The 16163-nt window shown below is 34.7% G+C and overlaps 1 protein-coding gene across 5 annotated transcripts in view; it reads right to left on the reverse strand.

Annotated features, from left to right (window-relative positions):
- Window positions 1–700: 700 nt before the first annotated feature.
- The window catches only part of CEP43 (centrosomal protein 43), a 61259-nt gene continuing 45796 nt past the window's right edge, over window positions 701–16163 (reverse strand). For 2 of the 5 annotated variants that reach the window (XM_036768799.1, XM_036768796.1), the window contains 3 exons: window positions 12955–12994; window positions 11518–11617; window positions 701–3080 (listed from right to left, as the gene is read on the reverse strand). In XM_036768799.1, the coding sequence (XP_036624694.1) occupies window positions 3006–3080; window positions 11518–11617; window positions 12955–12994 (215 nt within the window). In that variant the 3' untranslated portion in view covers window positions 701–3005. The remainder of the gene's footprint in view (window positions 3081–11517; window positions 11618–12954; window positions 12995–16163) is intronic. The other 3 variants (XM_036768798.1, XM_036768797.1, XM_036768801.1) reach the window with 3 other exon arrangements.

The raw sequence follows: 16163 nt of genomic DNA on the forward strand, positions 1-16163 counted from the left end.
CTGAAAAATACAGTACTAGAAGAAAGAAAAACAGGATGGGGTGAGAAGATGAAGGCAAGGTATATTGGTATGACAGACAACAAGGTATAGAGGAAAACACGCTGGGGACAGAGATCTGAGTTAGAAACTCAAGTCACTTTTTTTTTTTGACCTAGTTTCCTCAAATGTAAAATGATGAGATTGGATGACCTAGCTTTCAATCTAGGATCCCATGACAGAAGCGTACAAACACAAAATAAGCACAATAATGCTATTTCCTGGAATTCTACCCAGGGCCCAGTAGAATGCTTTACACAAAAGATGCAAGAAGGAAAAAAGACATAGAATGTGTATTTTCCTTTCTTCCTAAAGTAAAATGAGGTGTGGCAGCACGGTAGGACAATCTCACATACATAAATAGCTACTACAAATACATGGAGACATGTATTCTCCTTTGTATAGTTAGTTTTTAGTTTGGCTTTACATGAATCTGGGCAGGAATGGGGATAAGCCTAAATGCATCTGGAAATTTCGGGGTGGTAAGTGTTCAGGAAATAGAAATATGTGAAATATATTTTTAATTCACAGTTATTTCAAAATTGTTGAATATTAAAGACAGATATACTGCATACATTATCTACCTTTGCCTGATGGGCTTTTTGATATGTTTATAAATACCCAATTAGTGACATAACAGTAATGTATAAAGATGAGAGAACATGAAGGAAAAAGAAAAAAGCACTTTTATTTTTTTTTTGTCAATTAATGAAGGACCTGAAATATGAAAACTTCCACTGCAGAATACTGGTTTCACCCCACAAAAATATATTCCAAAAAAGTATGTTACCTGGGATAATAAGTCCATATACATGCGTCTAAAAAACCCCTTCACACACAAATCTTCTGGCCTTCTATGATTCTAAACCTTAAAGCTTAGTCATCATCTAGATAGGTAAATCTATTTCAAACAGGGTGAACAACTCCATCTAGCACCACAGCCTTATCTTATAGTTGAATTTTAGGTTACTAAAAGTTACTCAAAAATGCATACAGTACTAACATCATAAAATGATCTCACATTTGGTATTTTTCTCCCACATTTTCCCAAATACCATCTGAAATTCAGATTCTCTAACAGGTAGGAAAAATGCCACATTTCAGATGCTACTATTCAACAATTTATAAATGGTTTTGTAATTTTTATAAAGGTCACATCCTGCAACAAAGTTTTAAACATTTCACTGAAATCTCATTATCTTCAATCAGAATTTTAAAAAATACATTTGATACAATTCACAGGTGGGCAGAACAAAAATGTAATACTTTACAACAGCCATTTAAATTTCACATTGTTTCATGGATGCAACACAAAGCATGAAAGGTATTTTGTAGTAAGTAATTTGGACGGTTTGTTGCAGTATAGTATTTCTTCATACAAGATACTGTTTACCATTTAAAGATCCTCTTGATAGGATTCAAATACAGAAAAACATAATGGCCTTAACTATCTTGAGATACTGCTTTATAAATCTAGGGCATACCTGAACATCATCAGTGGTCTGTTTTTTAATTTCTCCTTGATATTCTTGCTTGGTTTATTTTCAGTAAACAAAAAAGAATCAATTCCAGATTTTAATATTGTAATTACCATCAGGTGAAAAGTACATAAGTATTTATGACCTTTTATACTAAAAATCCAACAAATTATTACTTTAAAATATTTGGGCCAATGTGAGAGTACCAGTTGGCTTTATGTAAACTATGTATTAGCTCCTCTCTTCATTAATATATTTGGTTTAGCATGTTGCTTCTATATTAAGGTGACAAAAAATAACCATAATTTAATTGAAATAAAAAAGTATAAAAATTTAACATAAATGTATAGCTGCTTATATTCACCTGCATTTATCTTTTCCAATTATTTTTAACAATGCTCAAGTGCAATTTAAAAGACTTTAGTATTACAAATGTTAATGACCTATAAATAGCAGCATTTATGCATGACAGTATAAATGAAACTGTCAGCATTTCCATTATCGACCCTGTTTTTATAGAGTTATAATGAAAACATGCACAGTATAAGCTTCTGTCTGAAACTGAGTATTCATGTGGTCTTAGGCCATCACTAATTTTGTTTTCCAATTTGGATTTTAACTTAGATGTCAACTTACAGGTCTGAAGCAAAAAAGAAAGAGCTGTTTAGTGGTTTCAGACTTGTTTGGGTATCTTAGAAGGCAAATTTTTAAAAAACACAACTGTAGTGAACATTTTCTGCTTGTAAATCAAAGATTCTCACACTGACAAGGACTCATCAAGAGTAACTTGACTGTGATACTGTCCACTTCTGGGAACTCAAAGCTTCAACCACTTATTAGATGTCCACAAAATAAAATTAATTAGCAGACAGAAGAGTAATTTAAGATAACCTTAATGGTCTAACGAACCTTCCAAAAGGAAGGAAATATAAAGTTAAAGCTGATATACCAAACCTAACTTATACTGATGTATCTCAGTACTAAAGATTTATCACATAACTCTTAACTAATCTCAGAATGACTTCACCAATAACAAAGTATAATTGAGTGGATAAGCCTTAACTCCAGATATCCTTGCTTTTGAGGCCTAAAACCATTATTTGAAAAGTATCATAATTCCACACACACTCATTCATATACAATTTTGTGTGAAGGTATAGTTTTGTTGATTTCTTCTATTATACTCTCCATAATACTGGTAATTCCATGTGTCCACTGCCTGCAATGGACAAGTGCTGAGAAAATCCAACTTCCACAGTGAAAGGCATATTTTAACCAAATGAAGAATAGTAAATCCTCCACACGGGCTCAAATTGGAACTATTTCATTTAGTATATGCTGTGAAATGATAAGTTTTTTTTTTTTTATCTGCAGTCTTTTTGAAACACAAGGCACAAACAGGAAGCAGACATTCCAAAGAGTGATTGTCTGAAAGAAATGTAACTGTTCAGTCCTTAGTCCATTTTATTAGAATACCTCCTTCTTTCATGTCTATGCAACATCTTCTAGGTAATCTGCAACATCACTAAGTTGAGAAACAGTAATGTCCTGTGTGATGTCTTCAAGCTTTTTGTAAAAAGAAAAGAGAAAACAAATAATCAGTTCTCTAAAATAACAATTACAATAATACATTAAAAAATTATCATTTACAAAGTCCTTATTTAACAAAGCACATCAAATCCATCACATCATTTGGTTTTTACAATAATTCTAGGAGACTAATAGTATTAGCCATTTGATGAGAAAATTTGAGACTTGGCTCAGGTTTACATGGTTCCTAAGAGGAAGAGCTGAGAGTAAAACAATGATCAGAATCTCAAATAAGCTACAAGTGAGAAGTTTAAGAAAATGTGGCTAAGTGTTACTTTTAGTAAGACCAACAAAATAAGAAAATGGTCCAAATAAAAAAAAAAAAAAAAAAAAAGAAAATGGTCCAAATATATCATTGTTAATTGGTCTCATTTGTATCTGTTGAAGACTTCACTCAGTACAAGCACATCTCTCTGAACTTCTACCTATATATTAAATTTTATTGAAATTCATTAAATCAGGAGAAAAATGGACATTTTAAAACTTCTACCAATGATTTTTTAAGACCAAAGAATCTCAGAATTAAGGGGAACCTAAGAAGTTATCTAGTCAGTCAGTCAATAAAAATTAGGTGTCTACATTGTCAAACAGTCCAATCTACACATTAACAGTTAAGAATACTCTCTATATTGATGCCCAGTCAGTGGGCATCTAGATTTTATAAGAGACCTCCAGTGAGGGAAAGGCCAAAGTAAAAACTAAACCTAAGGTATATCTTAAAACTCTTGAGTGGTTATCAAATACAGTTAAAATCAAGTTAAATCCAGTGTCATGGAATAGAGAAACACATGTGTATAGTCTACTCGAAAAAGAACCCTCTATTTCCCCCCATTTCCATTCTGGTCATTCTCGACATTGTCGATCTAAGGGAATCTGGACTCTGTCTCTGGGATCCAGGGCTCCAGTAAGTGAATTTTCACCTTATCTTTTCTGGAACCATGCTACTATGCCACTTCTTGGTCATTTTCAAACCAAGCCAACCTGGAATTTGCCCACCATTCCTATCTCCCTCCTGTCAAAACACAAACTCTGCCCCTTTTACCTTCCCTTACCCCCACTTTATGGCTCCCCTTTCTATGCTATCTTTCTCCATTAGAATTTAAATTCCTAGAGGGCAGAGATTGACTTGTTTGCTTATATTTGTATCTCCAGCACTTACCACAGTGCCTGGCATACAGTAATGATTCGTTTATATTTGCCAACATACCTTTTAGATTTCATTGTCATGAATGACTTTTTCCTCAAAGATCATTTGAGAATAGGCTAATATTAATATGATTATATTTTATCAAATAAGGTAGAATAATTTACCTAAGTTTTACATCTGTGGAGAATGGTACATAAGCCACAGAATCAAATCAATGAAGACAATAGAGGAACTTTGTTTAAAAGATGATTTTGTATGATCTAGAAGAATAAAGCATTGTGTTTTTATAAAGGCAGAAAACAGCCAACCAAAGGAAGAATAAGGCAACAAACAAAAAAACTTGAAGGAAGAAAGTAGGCAATAGTTCATAACAAATGAGTTGTTGATATCAAGGAACACTAGGTAGTAAAAATAAGGTTAGAAAAATGAAAGGCTCAACAAACGTTAATTAAAAATGGACATTTGGTGAACTTGCCTAAAGGAACACTTTTGAATATATTCAAGATATATTCTTTAAACTGAAATCAGTCTGAAACACATAGTTTTAAGGTGAATTGCATCAATACAACACAAAATGGGTCAATCTAGCTTCAGGAAAAAAAAAGAGAAATAAGTATATTTGCACACTGAATATATGAGGTTCAGATTAGGTATGATAACACATATAGTTTGTATTGTATTGCTGAAGTTAACTAGCATCACTTTTAAAGTACTCCACAATTATTTAACTTCTGTAAATCCTATCTTCTTACCTACATTATATAATCTCCTTGGCAAAGGCATTCATCTACTTTGTTGATATTGTCCTCGATAACTAATGTATGCTTCACAAAGCTCACCCTGAAAAAATGTTGCCAGATTATATGACTTTCTAAAGTACCTTCAAAGTAAATGACTGATATTTAGTACAGGACAACATATCAGATTAAAGTATTTATATGGCATTTCCTCTTCCATTAAAGTCCTACTCTGACAGGACTATAATGTGAAATGGAAGTAACCATGGTTCTCAAATATGACAAAAAACAAACATGGCAAGAAGAACAGAGGTCTGTCAAGGCCCAGTTCAAATGCCATCTTTTCTATTAAGGCTTCCAGGATTTCCTTTGCCCAAAGTCACCTCTCTCTCTCTCCCTGAACTACTGCAACACCTTGTATTCTTCAAATTGTGCTTTTACACGACATTTTACCATAGTAATTCGTGTGCATGCTAGAACATAAGTTTCTACAGGACACAGACCATATTTTATTCTCTGTCACCCCCAACCCCTCAACTAGTAACTGCTACAGTCAGGACCTTGAACATAGTGCATGCACGCGCACACAGACACACATACTTTTCCTTTAATGATTGAATGAATGGTAGGGCTGGTTTAATGTAGGATGGCTAAAGAAAAGTCCAGGATTCTATGAAATGGACTCTCCTGGAGTACAGAGTACTTTACTATTCTGGAAGGATAGTGCATTGTGAAGGATGCGTATGTGTACACATACATATATGTATATCCCACACAAACATATTACTACAGATTTCAAATATTAGATTCCAAATTAATTTTGCATCATGGATAAGTTTTAGAAAGAAGAACATTTAGTTGTGATATATTTTAAAATAAAATGTGTTTCTGACAACCACAAGAATATGTAATGTATGCAAGTGTGTACACACACACACATACTCTCTGATATTTGAAATCTGTGGTAACTTGGATTAAGGGCAGGCTAAAGATGACCTTTGTACCATTTGAGAAGGATAAATTTGCTAAGGAAACAATATATTTCCTTTAAGTAATCATTTTCTCCATCATTTTATTTTAAAGTACTCTTGTTAAATTCTATTCTGAGATTCTTCTACATTTCTTAAATGGTAGAAAAACCCTTTGGATGGACTCTGTGAGGACCAACCCTGACAGACTTCACTCTTCTCAGCAACACAAGGTACAAAGACAACTCCAAAGGACTCACGATGGAGAATTCTATCTACATCCAGAGAAAGAACTATGAAGTATGAATGCAGATTGAGGCACACTTCATGCCAGCCTTTTTTTTTCCCCTTTTTTTTTTCTCTTTTTCTCTCTTTTGTTTTTGGGTTGGTTTTTTTTTTTGGTCCTGTTTCTTCATTTCATTGATCACAGTTCTTCTCCATAACTTGACTAGTGTGTAAATTAATTCAATGCGCTACATGGGATTCCATGCCGTCTTGGGGAGGGATGGGGGAGGGAGGGAAGAAAATCTGGAACTCAAAATTATGTAGAACCGAATGCTGTAAACTAAAAAAATAAAATAAAATAAAATAAAATTTAAATTTAAATAAAGAAAAACCCTTAGGGTTCATCTAGTACAAATTGTGTTTCAAAAAAAAAATCCCCTCTACAATCCCCAGCATTCATTTATTCTCTGCCCAAAGAGATCCAATGATAGAGATCTAACTTACGTTATAATCACCAGTCACAAGCATTTGCCCTATTTCTGGAAAAGAACACATACCTGCCAGTTGTTATTGGTCCAGTTCAGATTTTAAAAAAGAAACCAAAAAAATACTAAAACCAGCACATACATGTTTTAGAATCAACAGTCATCCATCCCCTAGGGTTGCACTGTTGGACAGAACCATCCATCTACACCAGATTTGGAGTCATGGCTCCTGGTTTCTCTGTCTAGACTCTATTTTCTGTCTGGTCTAAATCTCTGAATACTGATCACTGTGTATATTGTTAAGACTCTTTAACTGTGCTTTCCTGCCTAGTGTGGATCTCTGTATACTGACCTCAAGCTGGATTTCACACCTTATGTGCTTCCTGGACGTGGCTTGACCCTCTACATCCCTCCACTTCACTAGATACCTTTCTATCCTAGAGGGGTGGAAGGAACAGAACTTGTGATTTTATTGGTATAAGGAGCTCTCTAGATGAGAAAACCCCTTATCAATGCAACCCAACATGCTTTCAGTAACTTTAGTCTTAAGAGTGTTGCCGAGAGCATTACTGTGAAATAAATGATTTGCCTAGGGTCACAAAGACAGTAAGTATCAGAGGGGGGATTTAAACCCACGTCTTCCTGGCTTCAAGGCCAGCTCTCCATCCACTGTTATACTATAGTTCCTAACTCACCCCAATTGTGAGATTTTCCTGCATTTTGTACTATATGCATAAAAAACCAGCATAGCTCTGGCCCTAATTCTTGCTGAGCAACTACAAAGGCAGCAGGACAACCTAGAAAGACCATTAGATTGGGTTCAAATCCAAGTTCCAGTGCTTACCAGATGTAAAATGTTAATAATACTAGTACTATTTACCTCACAGCACTGTTGTGGGACTGTGCTTTGTAAACTTTAAAGTATAACATGGTGGCAATTATTACAACTGTCATCCATGACCTCAATATATCAATCAATAAGCATTTATTAGGCTTCTACTATGTGCCAGGCTCTGGGGTTATATATATTAAAAAAATAGACAAGTGGGAAAATTACTACTTCCAATAACCCTAATTCTATTAGAGATAGGACATGTTCTAGTAAGTAAATACAAGAAACACACAAAAAACATGTATATGTATAAAAAAATCAATTCACAGTGAATTTACACTAATGATTGTGGGAAATGAAAAAGGGTTCTTGAAGGAGGTGGCATTTAATCCGAGTACTGAATAGTTTCAAAAAGGTGGAAATGAGAAGGAGCATGCCAAGAATGGGGGGAAGTCTACTGAAGGTACAGAGATAGGAGAACAAATGTCATGGACAAGTTACACAGACAATAAACCAGTTTTCTGGAACACAAAGTACATGACAGGGGAGTAGAAAGAGCCTCGACTGGGGTGGTTGTGGTGTGAACAAAGAAAATGGAATGAATGTAGGAAATACCAAGGAAGTACAACTGACAAAACTAAGCAGTCAGATGGTGTAGTAGAAAGTGTCAGGATCTAGAATTTTTAGAAAGACCTGAGTTCAAAACCAGTCTCCAATTCTTCCTAGATGTATGACTCTAGGCAAGTCACTTAACCTTTCTCAACCTCTGTTTTCTCACCTATAAAATAAAGATAATAATAGCACCTACCTTACACAGGTGTTTTAAGGATCAAATGAGATAATATATGTAAAGCACTTTGCCAACTTTAAAGTGTTATCTTAGCTAGAGGGAAAAATCAAAAATACTCTCAGATTGTGAATATGGGTGCCTGGAAAAAGGTGGTGCCCTCAGTTGAAATAGGGATGTTAGAAGGAGGGGTGGGCTCAAGAGATAATACTGAATTTGAGACACTTTTGAGATATCCATGTAGAATTATCCTACAAATAGCTGGAGATGCAGGACAGGAGCTTGAGACAGATGAAAGCTGGATATCCATCTGTATAGAGATGACAAACCCATAGAACTGATGAAATCAACAAGAGAGAATACGCAAACAAAAGATAGGGCTAAGGGCAAAGCCCACTCATAGTTGGTGTGATATGGAAGATGAACCTAAAAAGACAACCAAAAGGACTGATTTATGTGGCAAGAAGAGAGCCATGACAAAGCAGTGCCATAAAAATCCAGGGAGGACAAAGCATCCAGGAGGAGAGGATGGTCTATATCAAAGCTGTTAAACATGCAACATGGGCCATAATACTCTGGAGTGTGACCCAAACCAAATCAAAATGTAACTAAGTAACATTTAACAAAATAAAAATATAATAAAAAATAGATACATTTTACAATTAAGTCAATATGATTCCACAAGGAATTGCTCCTTATGTACAGATCAGTGGCCTTGATTTCTATTTGAGTTTGACATTACTGGTCTACACTGTCAAAATGCTGAAAAGAGGTCAAGAGGGATGAGGACTGGGAAAAGGCCCATAAAAGGGAAAATCCTGAGGTAGCACATGGGTAAAAAGGAAGAAAATTTAAATGCTAAATTTTCCTACTTATTTACTCAGATACTCTTAAAATGTACTTGAATGGTTGAAAAGCAAATTACTTGAAATAAAATTTTACTTCTCTATTATTCAATGATAGACATAAACATAGAATCAGAGAGTAGAAAGGGATTTCAGTGGCCACCTAGTACAACCCATACCTGAAAATAATTTCCACTATAGCATAGCTGCGTCAACTACTCTTCTTGCTTCTACTCTAAGACAGGGAAAGACATTTCCTCTTGAGGCAGCCCACTCTATTTTTGAACAGCTCTAATTTTCAGTAAGCTTTTCCTGACATCAGGCTTAAATTGTCCACCTGGCAACTTCTATGCACGGTTCCTGGTTCTATCCTCTGGGGCCAAACAACAAAACTAATCCCTTCCTCTACAGGGTAGCCCTTTAAATGTTTGAACATAGCTACTGTGTCCCCTCTAACCTTTCTTTTCTATAGGCTAAAAATATGCCCAGTTCCTTTAAATGGTCCTAATATGACATGGGCTCAAGATGCATCATAATTGCCCTCTTACAGTCACTACACACACTCAATAACATTCCTAAACCACTGTGCCCAGAACTAAATACCATACTTCAGGTGAATTCTGACAAAGGAGTAGGATTATCATTTCCCAATTCATTGAAGCTATGATCCCTCCTAATGTAGTCCAAGATATAAGTTTTTTGCTAATAAAACTGAGCTTGAATCCAGTAAGACAGAATAGCTGTCTCTTCCTTCTTTTTTTAATGCAGAACCGTGGAATTTTTTTTATACTCAAGTGTAAAACTACCCTTTATCCCTACTGAATTTCATCTTATTAGATTCAGTCCATTACTCTAGTCTCTCAAAATCTTTTTGGATCCTGACTCAGTCGTCCACACAATGTATTCATTATCATTCCCACTGTCATCAGAAAATTGGATAAGCATATCATTCTCTACCTTTATCCAAGTAATTTACAAAAACATTATTAAACAACAGAGGGTCAAGACAAACCCCTGGGTTACTCTATTACAGACCTCCTGCACATTAACACTGAATTATTAATAAGTACTCTTTGAGTCTAGCTATCTAACCATTTCTGAATCTGACTATATTATTATCTGATTCTTATCTTTCTACCTCTCCACAAAAAGAGCATAAGATATTTTATCAAAAGCTTTGCTAAACTCTCGGTAAACTATATCCACAGCATTCTCATCTATTAGTTTAGTAATCCTGCCAAAAAAGGAAAATGAGGCTAACCGGGCACAACTTGCTCTTGATGAAGCCATGATGTCTCTTTATAATCACTACTTCCCTTCCCAGATATATGCCAACCATCCTTTAACAAGCCCTTCTAGAATTTTCTAACACTCAAAGTCCAGCTCACTAGACTATACTTTAAAGACTCCATTCTTTTCCCTTCTTTGAAAAGTTGGTACTTTTTACCTTGGAATTGGAACTGGATTGGAAATCTTGTGATGTGTCTCCTATTTTTTAATGATCTTTCTAGTATCACTGACAGTGGCTCAGCAATCATATATGCTAATTCTTTCAGACTTGTAGATATAGCTCTTCTAGGAAAGGTGACTTGGATTTATCAAGGGCAGCTAAGTACTCTCTTACTATCTCTACTTATTTTGGGCATCAACTTTGTTAGTTATTTTTATTCTGTCATTTCCAGTATAAAGGTCATTTTTCCTTTACAGAGAAACAGAAATAAAATAAAAATTCAGTAGCTCTACTTTCTCTCTGTTGTCAGTTATTATCATCTCATCTGCACTAAACAAGGGTCTGATCCCTTCTTTGATCCTTCTTTTTTTTCCCATAAGTAAAAAAGCCCATTTTAGGTTGCCCTTTGCTTCCCTTGCTGGCTTCAGTCACTGTAAGCTTTAGCATTCCCAACACCATATAGGATTGTGTGACAATGAAACCAATTGTTCTGTGGCCTTGCTTTCACCTTCTGTACAGTCTTTTTAAAATTTTTAAGTTGCCTGGTGACTACAACTGTATAATCACATCAATCTCCTCACACAAATCACATTTTTTCCTCCCTACTGGAATTGTTTTCATGTCACCAGAATTTTATTCTAGATCGCCTCTAATTTACCTTAGGCTTACTTCCCGTGAAGCATTTTAGGTCATGGAATTCTACCTCTAGTTCTCATAATCCAGTGAAATCCGCTTTCTCAAAATTTAGAGTGCATGTCAAACTATGCTCAGTTATTTTTCCTTCTTTTCCTGTTCCTTCATACTGACAGTACCTCAACAGTACAAATGAACAAACTTCAACTATATATAAAGCTTCTCTTGTCTACAAATCCATTAAATACATTTCTCGAAAAAGCAAGAAATCATTCAATAAAAACATGTATGTATAAAAGCATACTTTATCATTGATATTGATGTCATCTAGTTCCACAGAAATGTCTTCTTCTATCTCTTCACCAATACTTATTTCACTTTTCTCTGAGCGATGACTTATGGTACTATTTCCGGAAAGGGAAGAGAAAAAAGGATTGTAAGGATAATAAATCATTCATAATAATTATCCTATAAAAATTTTTCATAAAAAATTCAATTTAAGCAAAAAAAATAATATACATTGTGCAATGTTTCATTAAAGACACTAAGTATCTTTTGAGAAGCAGAGTGGTATAACGGACAGAAGGTTGGTGTGAAAGTATGGATGACCTGAGTTCAAGTCTCACCTGTGACATACAGGATATGAGATACTGGAAAAGTCACTTAATTTCTCAGATAAGTACCATACACCCCTCTAAAATCAAACTGCAAGAGCTGCTAATCTACATTAGACTATAGTGGGAGTTTCCATACCATGCAGCTCCCTAAACCAAAGAAATCAAACCAAAAAAATAATCCATTATTCTGTGTGTGTTGAGAATGGATCGGTAGCCCAAATTGTTGCTTTATTTTTGTAAAAATGTACTTTCTCATAAGAAAAAATACGCTTTTCATCTAATTAAGTTTCTATAATAGATTATCTAGATTTGTTTTAATTAAAATATCTGAATTATAAATTTATGTGATAAACATGTAAGATTAAAAGATTTTAAATTTATTTGTAACAAATATTTTTTTCAAGTTTGGCAACTCAACAAAAGCACCTGCTTACATGCTTACTCACATTTACTTTGCGTGCAACAAAAGCTTTTTGAAAACCCAAAAACTAACTATACCCTCTTTAAAGAAGGTTTGAGAGAGACCTATTGTTATATTGAAAAGGAATGGAAAAGCACTTCGAAAGCACTTACTATGTGTCAAAGCACTGAGGTAAATCCTGGGAATACAAGAAATAAAAAGAAGCAGTCTTTGCTGTCAGGGCTCAAATTCTAGTTGGGAAAGGAAACCCAGATAAAAGAGTTCAGCTGCAGAACAGAAGGCATGGATCCATAGGGTATTATGATAGAGCACGTGTCTATGCCTGGGTTGGTGTTAAGATACTAGACAACTGACTTGACTTGGAAGGAAAAATAAAATAGTAGCTTAACAGCTTTGAGTTTATTCATGTGTGAGGTCTTGACAGTAACCATAGTTTTGCTTTAGTTATTCTATTTTAATGAATTTCTATAGTATCCCTATGAATCTAGATTGGGATAAATTTAAGAACATTCTATGAAGTCAAATATAAATAAGTTTTGGATTAGCTACTCCTCTATTGACATCTCCACTGGTGGGAAAATACATAGGAGTTGACTATAATTATAAATTCTGAACAGGATTTATTTTTTAAAATGCCTTCAGAAATTATTTACATGTATGTTTTTACTTGAATATATTTGTCTGCTTGGAAAATGTCTCTTACCTATTAAAATCATCCATGTACTCCTCTTCATCTCCAGTCCCTGAATTTTAAAAATATGTATTTAATATAATATACACATATACAAACACACACATATATTCACATACATACAATTCTTTATTTAGAGTTATATTATTCTAAAGTAAATGTTCTCTTTAAAATATTACTGGATATTGCAGAAGCATTTAATAAAAGTAAATAAATCATTCCAATAATAGAAATGTTTATACCATGAAAAGCAAATGTTGTTAGCTAATACTTCACATTAGAAAAAACTATAATTTATATATAAATTATATAATATATACATTATATAAATTAATAAATTATGTATGTATCATATATACAAAATTATAATAAAGCTTCTAATAAAGACTAATTGGAAGAATATGAATTTTTGAAGTTTCAATAAAAAATACAATTAGTGGAATAGAGAAAGCAAATTCTGTATTTGATTTCATGTTATAACCACAACCAAAATTCTTGTTGCCTCAAGAGCCTACAATCAAGACTCTCAGGGACTATATTCAATAGTTGTCCAATAAAGCTTCAGCTGTTGCTACAGGACAGGGCCAAATTCCATTCTGCAGCAATTACTATCATCACAGTCAAATATAAGCATTGCCTTCTCCACAAACTAGAAGACCTAACTTTGCTACCAAAACTTCAAACAGGTTATCATGTAGGGCATTATGTAGACATAGGAAGGAAGCAACAGCTGCCAGTCAAAACATGGATAACTGAGTGAAGATTAGCAGTCTTCAACTGGATGGTGATGCAGAGAGCAAGAAACAGTGGGAGGCAGCAAGCCATATTTTGCCCTCTTAAAGATAAACAATAGCCATCTTGACAACTACTAAAAGTGCAGTTAGATTGGAAAGGTCTCACAGTCACAACACCCCTCCCTAATCCACCTTGCTATGCTCCTTACCACTAAGTTTGGGAAACTTTTGGTTAAGATACATGAGGTCATTTGCAGCACACAGAGGTACATACTTCTGCTATCAGAAACTGTAACCTTATTCAGTACAAATCATTAAACGTATATTAAACAATATGCTAAGTGACGAGAAATTCCATTCCAATTTCCTGGTTATAAGATGTAGATTTGCTGTAAATTAAGAAGTCAAAGTAATCAAACTAATGGAATAGTATTTACATTATATGTACTGTATTGACTGCAATATAAGCAATCTTTCTCCCTCTTTCACTCCTGCCAAATTCTGGCTTAAAGTCTACCTAAACACAGACTAATAATATGATTTTTCAGTGTATATTTGCGTAATTTTTTTCTGGTTAAAGTTGTGTTTCAGTGCGGAGGGTGGGGGGGGAAGGTGGGTTGGTAGAGAACAGAGGGGAATGGCTGAGTAGATATTTGAGCCAATGTGGTAACATAGCCACTTAAATTAGTGAAATAACTGGTTGTAACTAATCACAAGATCTGGGGTTTATTACCAAAGATTTTTTTTTTAATACACACAAGGTAATTCACAAATCACAAAGGTATTCCAAAGGTCAATCAACAAACATTTCCTAAGCACCTACTATATGTCAGGCACCGTGTTAAGCCACTGACAGTCCTTATCCACAAGGAGCTCACAGTCTAATGGGGAAGACAACATGAAAACAACTATGAACAAACAAGACACATGCAGGATAAATTGGAAAGCAAAATAATGAAGGTTCTAGCATTAAGTAGGATTAGGAAAGGTTTCCTGTAGAAGGCGTAGGACTTCAAGGAAGCCAGGAGGAAGAAATGAGGAGTGAGAACATTCCAGGCATAGGAGACAGCCAGGAAAATACAGAGAGAGTTAGGAAATGTGGTATCTTGTTTGGAAAAAAAGCAAGTAAGCCACTGTCAATCTTTCAGGTCTCCAAAGACATTTTCTCACAGAAACAATATTATAATTAATATTAAGGTTCCCAGTCCACAAAAGCTTCTTTAACAATATGTATTTGCAATGAAAAATGATAATATAGTAATAACAAAATAAAATTAGAAAAAATGACATTATTTCCTGAGGCAGCAGATATCTACCAGAGAGTTTACTTATTAGCTCTATTTTCTCAGATCTGGGTTCTCAACCAGTAAATTAACATCTATTGCTAGACTGGGAAAAATTACTTATTCATTGACATGCTTCTCTCTCAAAGTTTTCTAGGATTTCCAATAACAAACAGCAATGCCCCATCTTTTGATTCAGTGCCTTTACCTGAATTTTCACATCAGTTGAGGTTTTGGGAAATAAAAAATCTCTCTCCTCCTTCAGTCAGTCAATAGTCAATAAGCATTTATTAAGTGCTTACTATATGTTAGACACCGCATGAAGTGCAAAATTAAGAGCTTTGCTCTCAAGGAACATATTCTTGGCTTACTGCCCAGGAGACTCCCTTGATTCCTCTTTCACACTGCATTTTGTTTTCACTTCTAAAAATTATCATACTTTATATTATGTTAGTTATTTGTGGATATATTCGATTCTCCTCTAAATCATGAGCACCATGAAAACAATGATTTGTCTTATTTAGCATTTTTATTTCCTTCAACCTCACCTAAAAGGCCCATTCTAAGGCCTCATCATGATAGAGAGATTATCCTGGGTTCCGGAAGGCCATCTCAATAGCACACAAGCTCCAATAGGTCCTATTAAACTGAAAAGGCATCAAGAATGGGCCCAGTGATGGACCATATGCATGCTGTTTGAAGACCATGCCTACCTAATTTCAGAGAGGCTCACCCCCTGACTTGACTGCAAGGTGATGATTTTTTCAGGGGGGTGGGGTGGGGTGGGGTGGGGAGTGGAGCAATTCTCAAAGACCATCTGCTAGGTCACAGAGGAATTGTGGTTAGGATGGATGAAGGGGGTAAAAAAGGGTAACCTTACTAAGAAATTATCATGAGTTAGAAAAATAATAGCAAAGTTCATTTGGAAGAAGAAAAGGTCAAGAATTTCAAAGAAAAAAAGATGCAAAGGAAGGAGATTCAGTATTATCAGACCTTAAACTATATTATAAGGTGAGAGCATCGTTAAAGTATAAAATGGATTTCAACTATATTAAATTAAAAAATTCTCGTACACACACACACACACACACACACACACACACACACACACACACACACAGAGAATGTGATCAAGCTCAAACACTGCTGTGGTGTAGGAAATAACGAACTGGTTGATTTAGAAAAACATGGAAAGATTTAGACC

This window comes from Trichosurus vulpecula, chromosome 7 (assembly GCF_011100635.1).
Source record: "Trichosurus vulpecula isolate mTriVul1 chromosome 7, mTriVul1.pri, whole genome shotgun sequence".
Classification (NCBI taxonomy): domain Eukaryota; kingdom Metazoa; phylum Chordata; class Mammalia; order Diprotodontia; family Phalangeridae; genus Trichosurus; species Trichosurus vulpecula.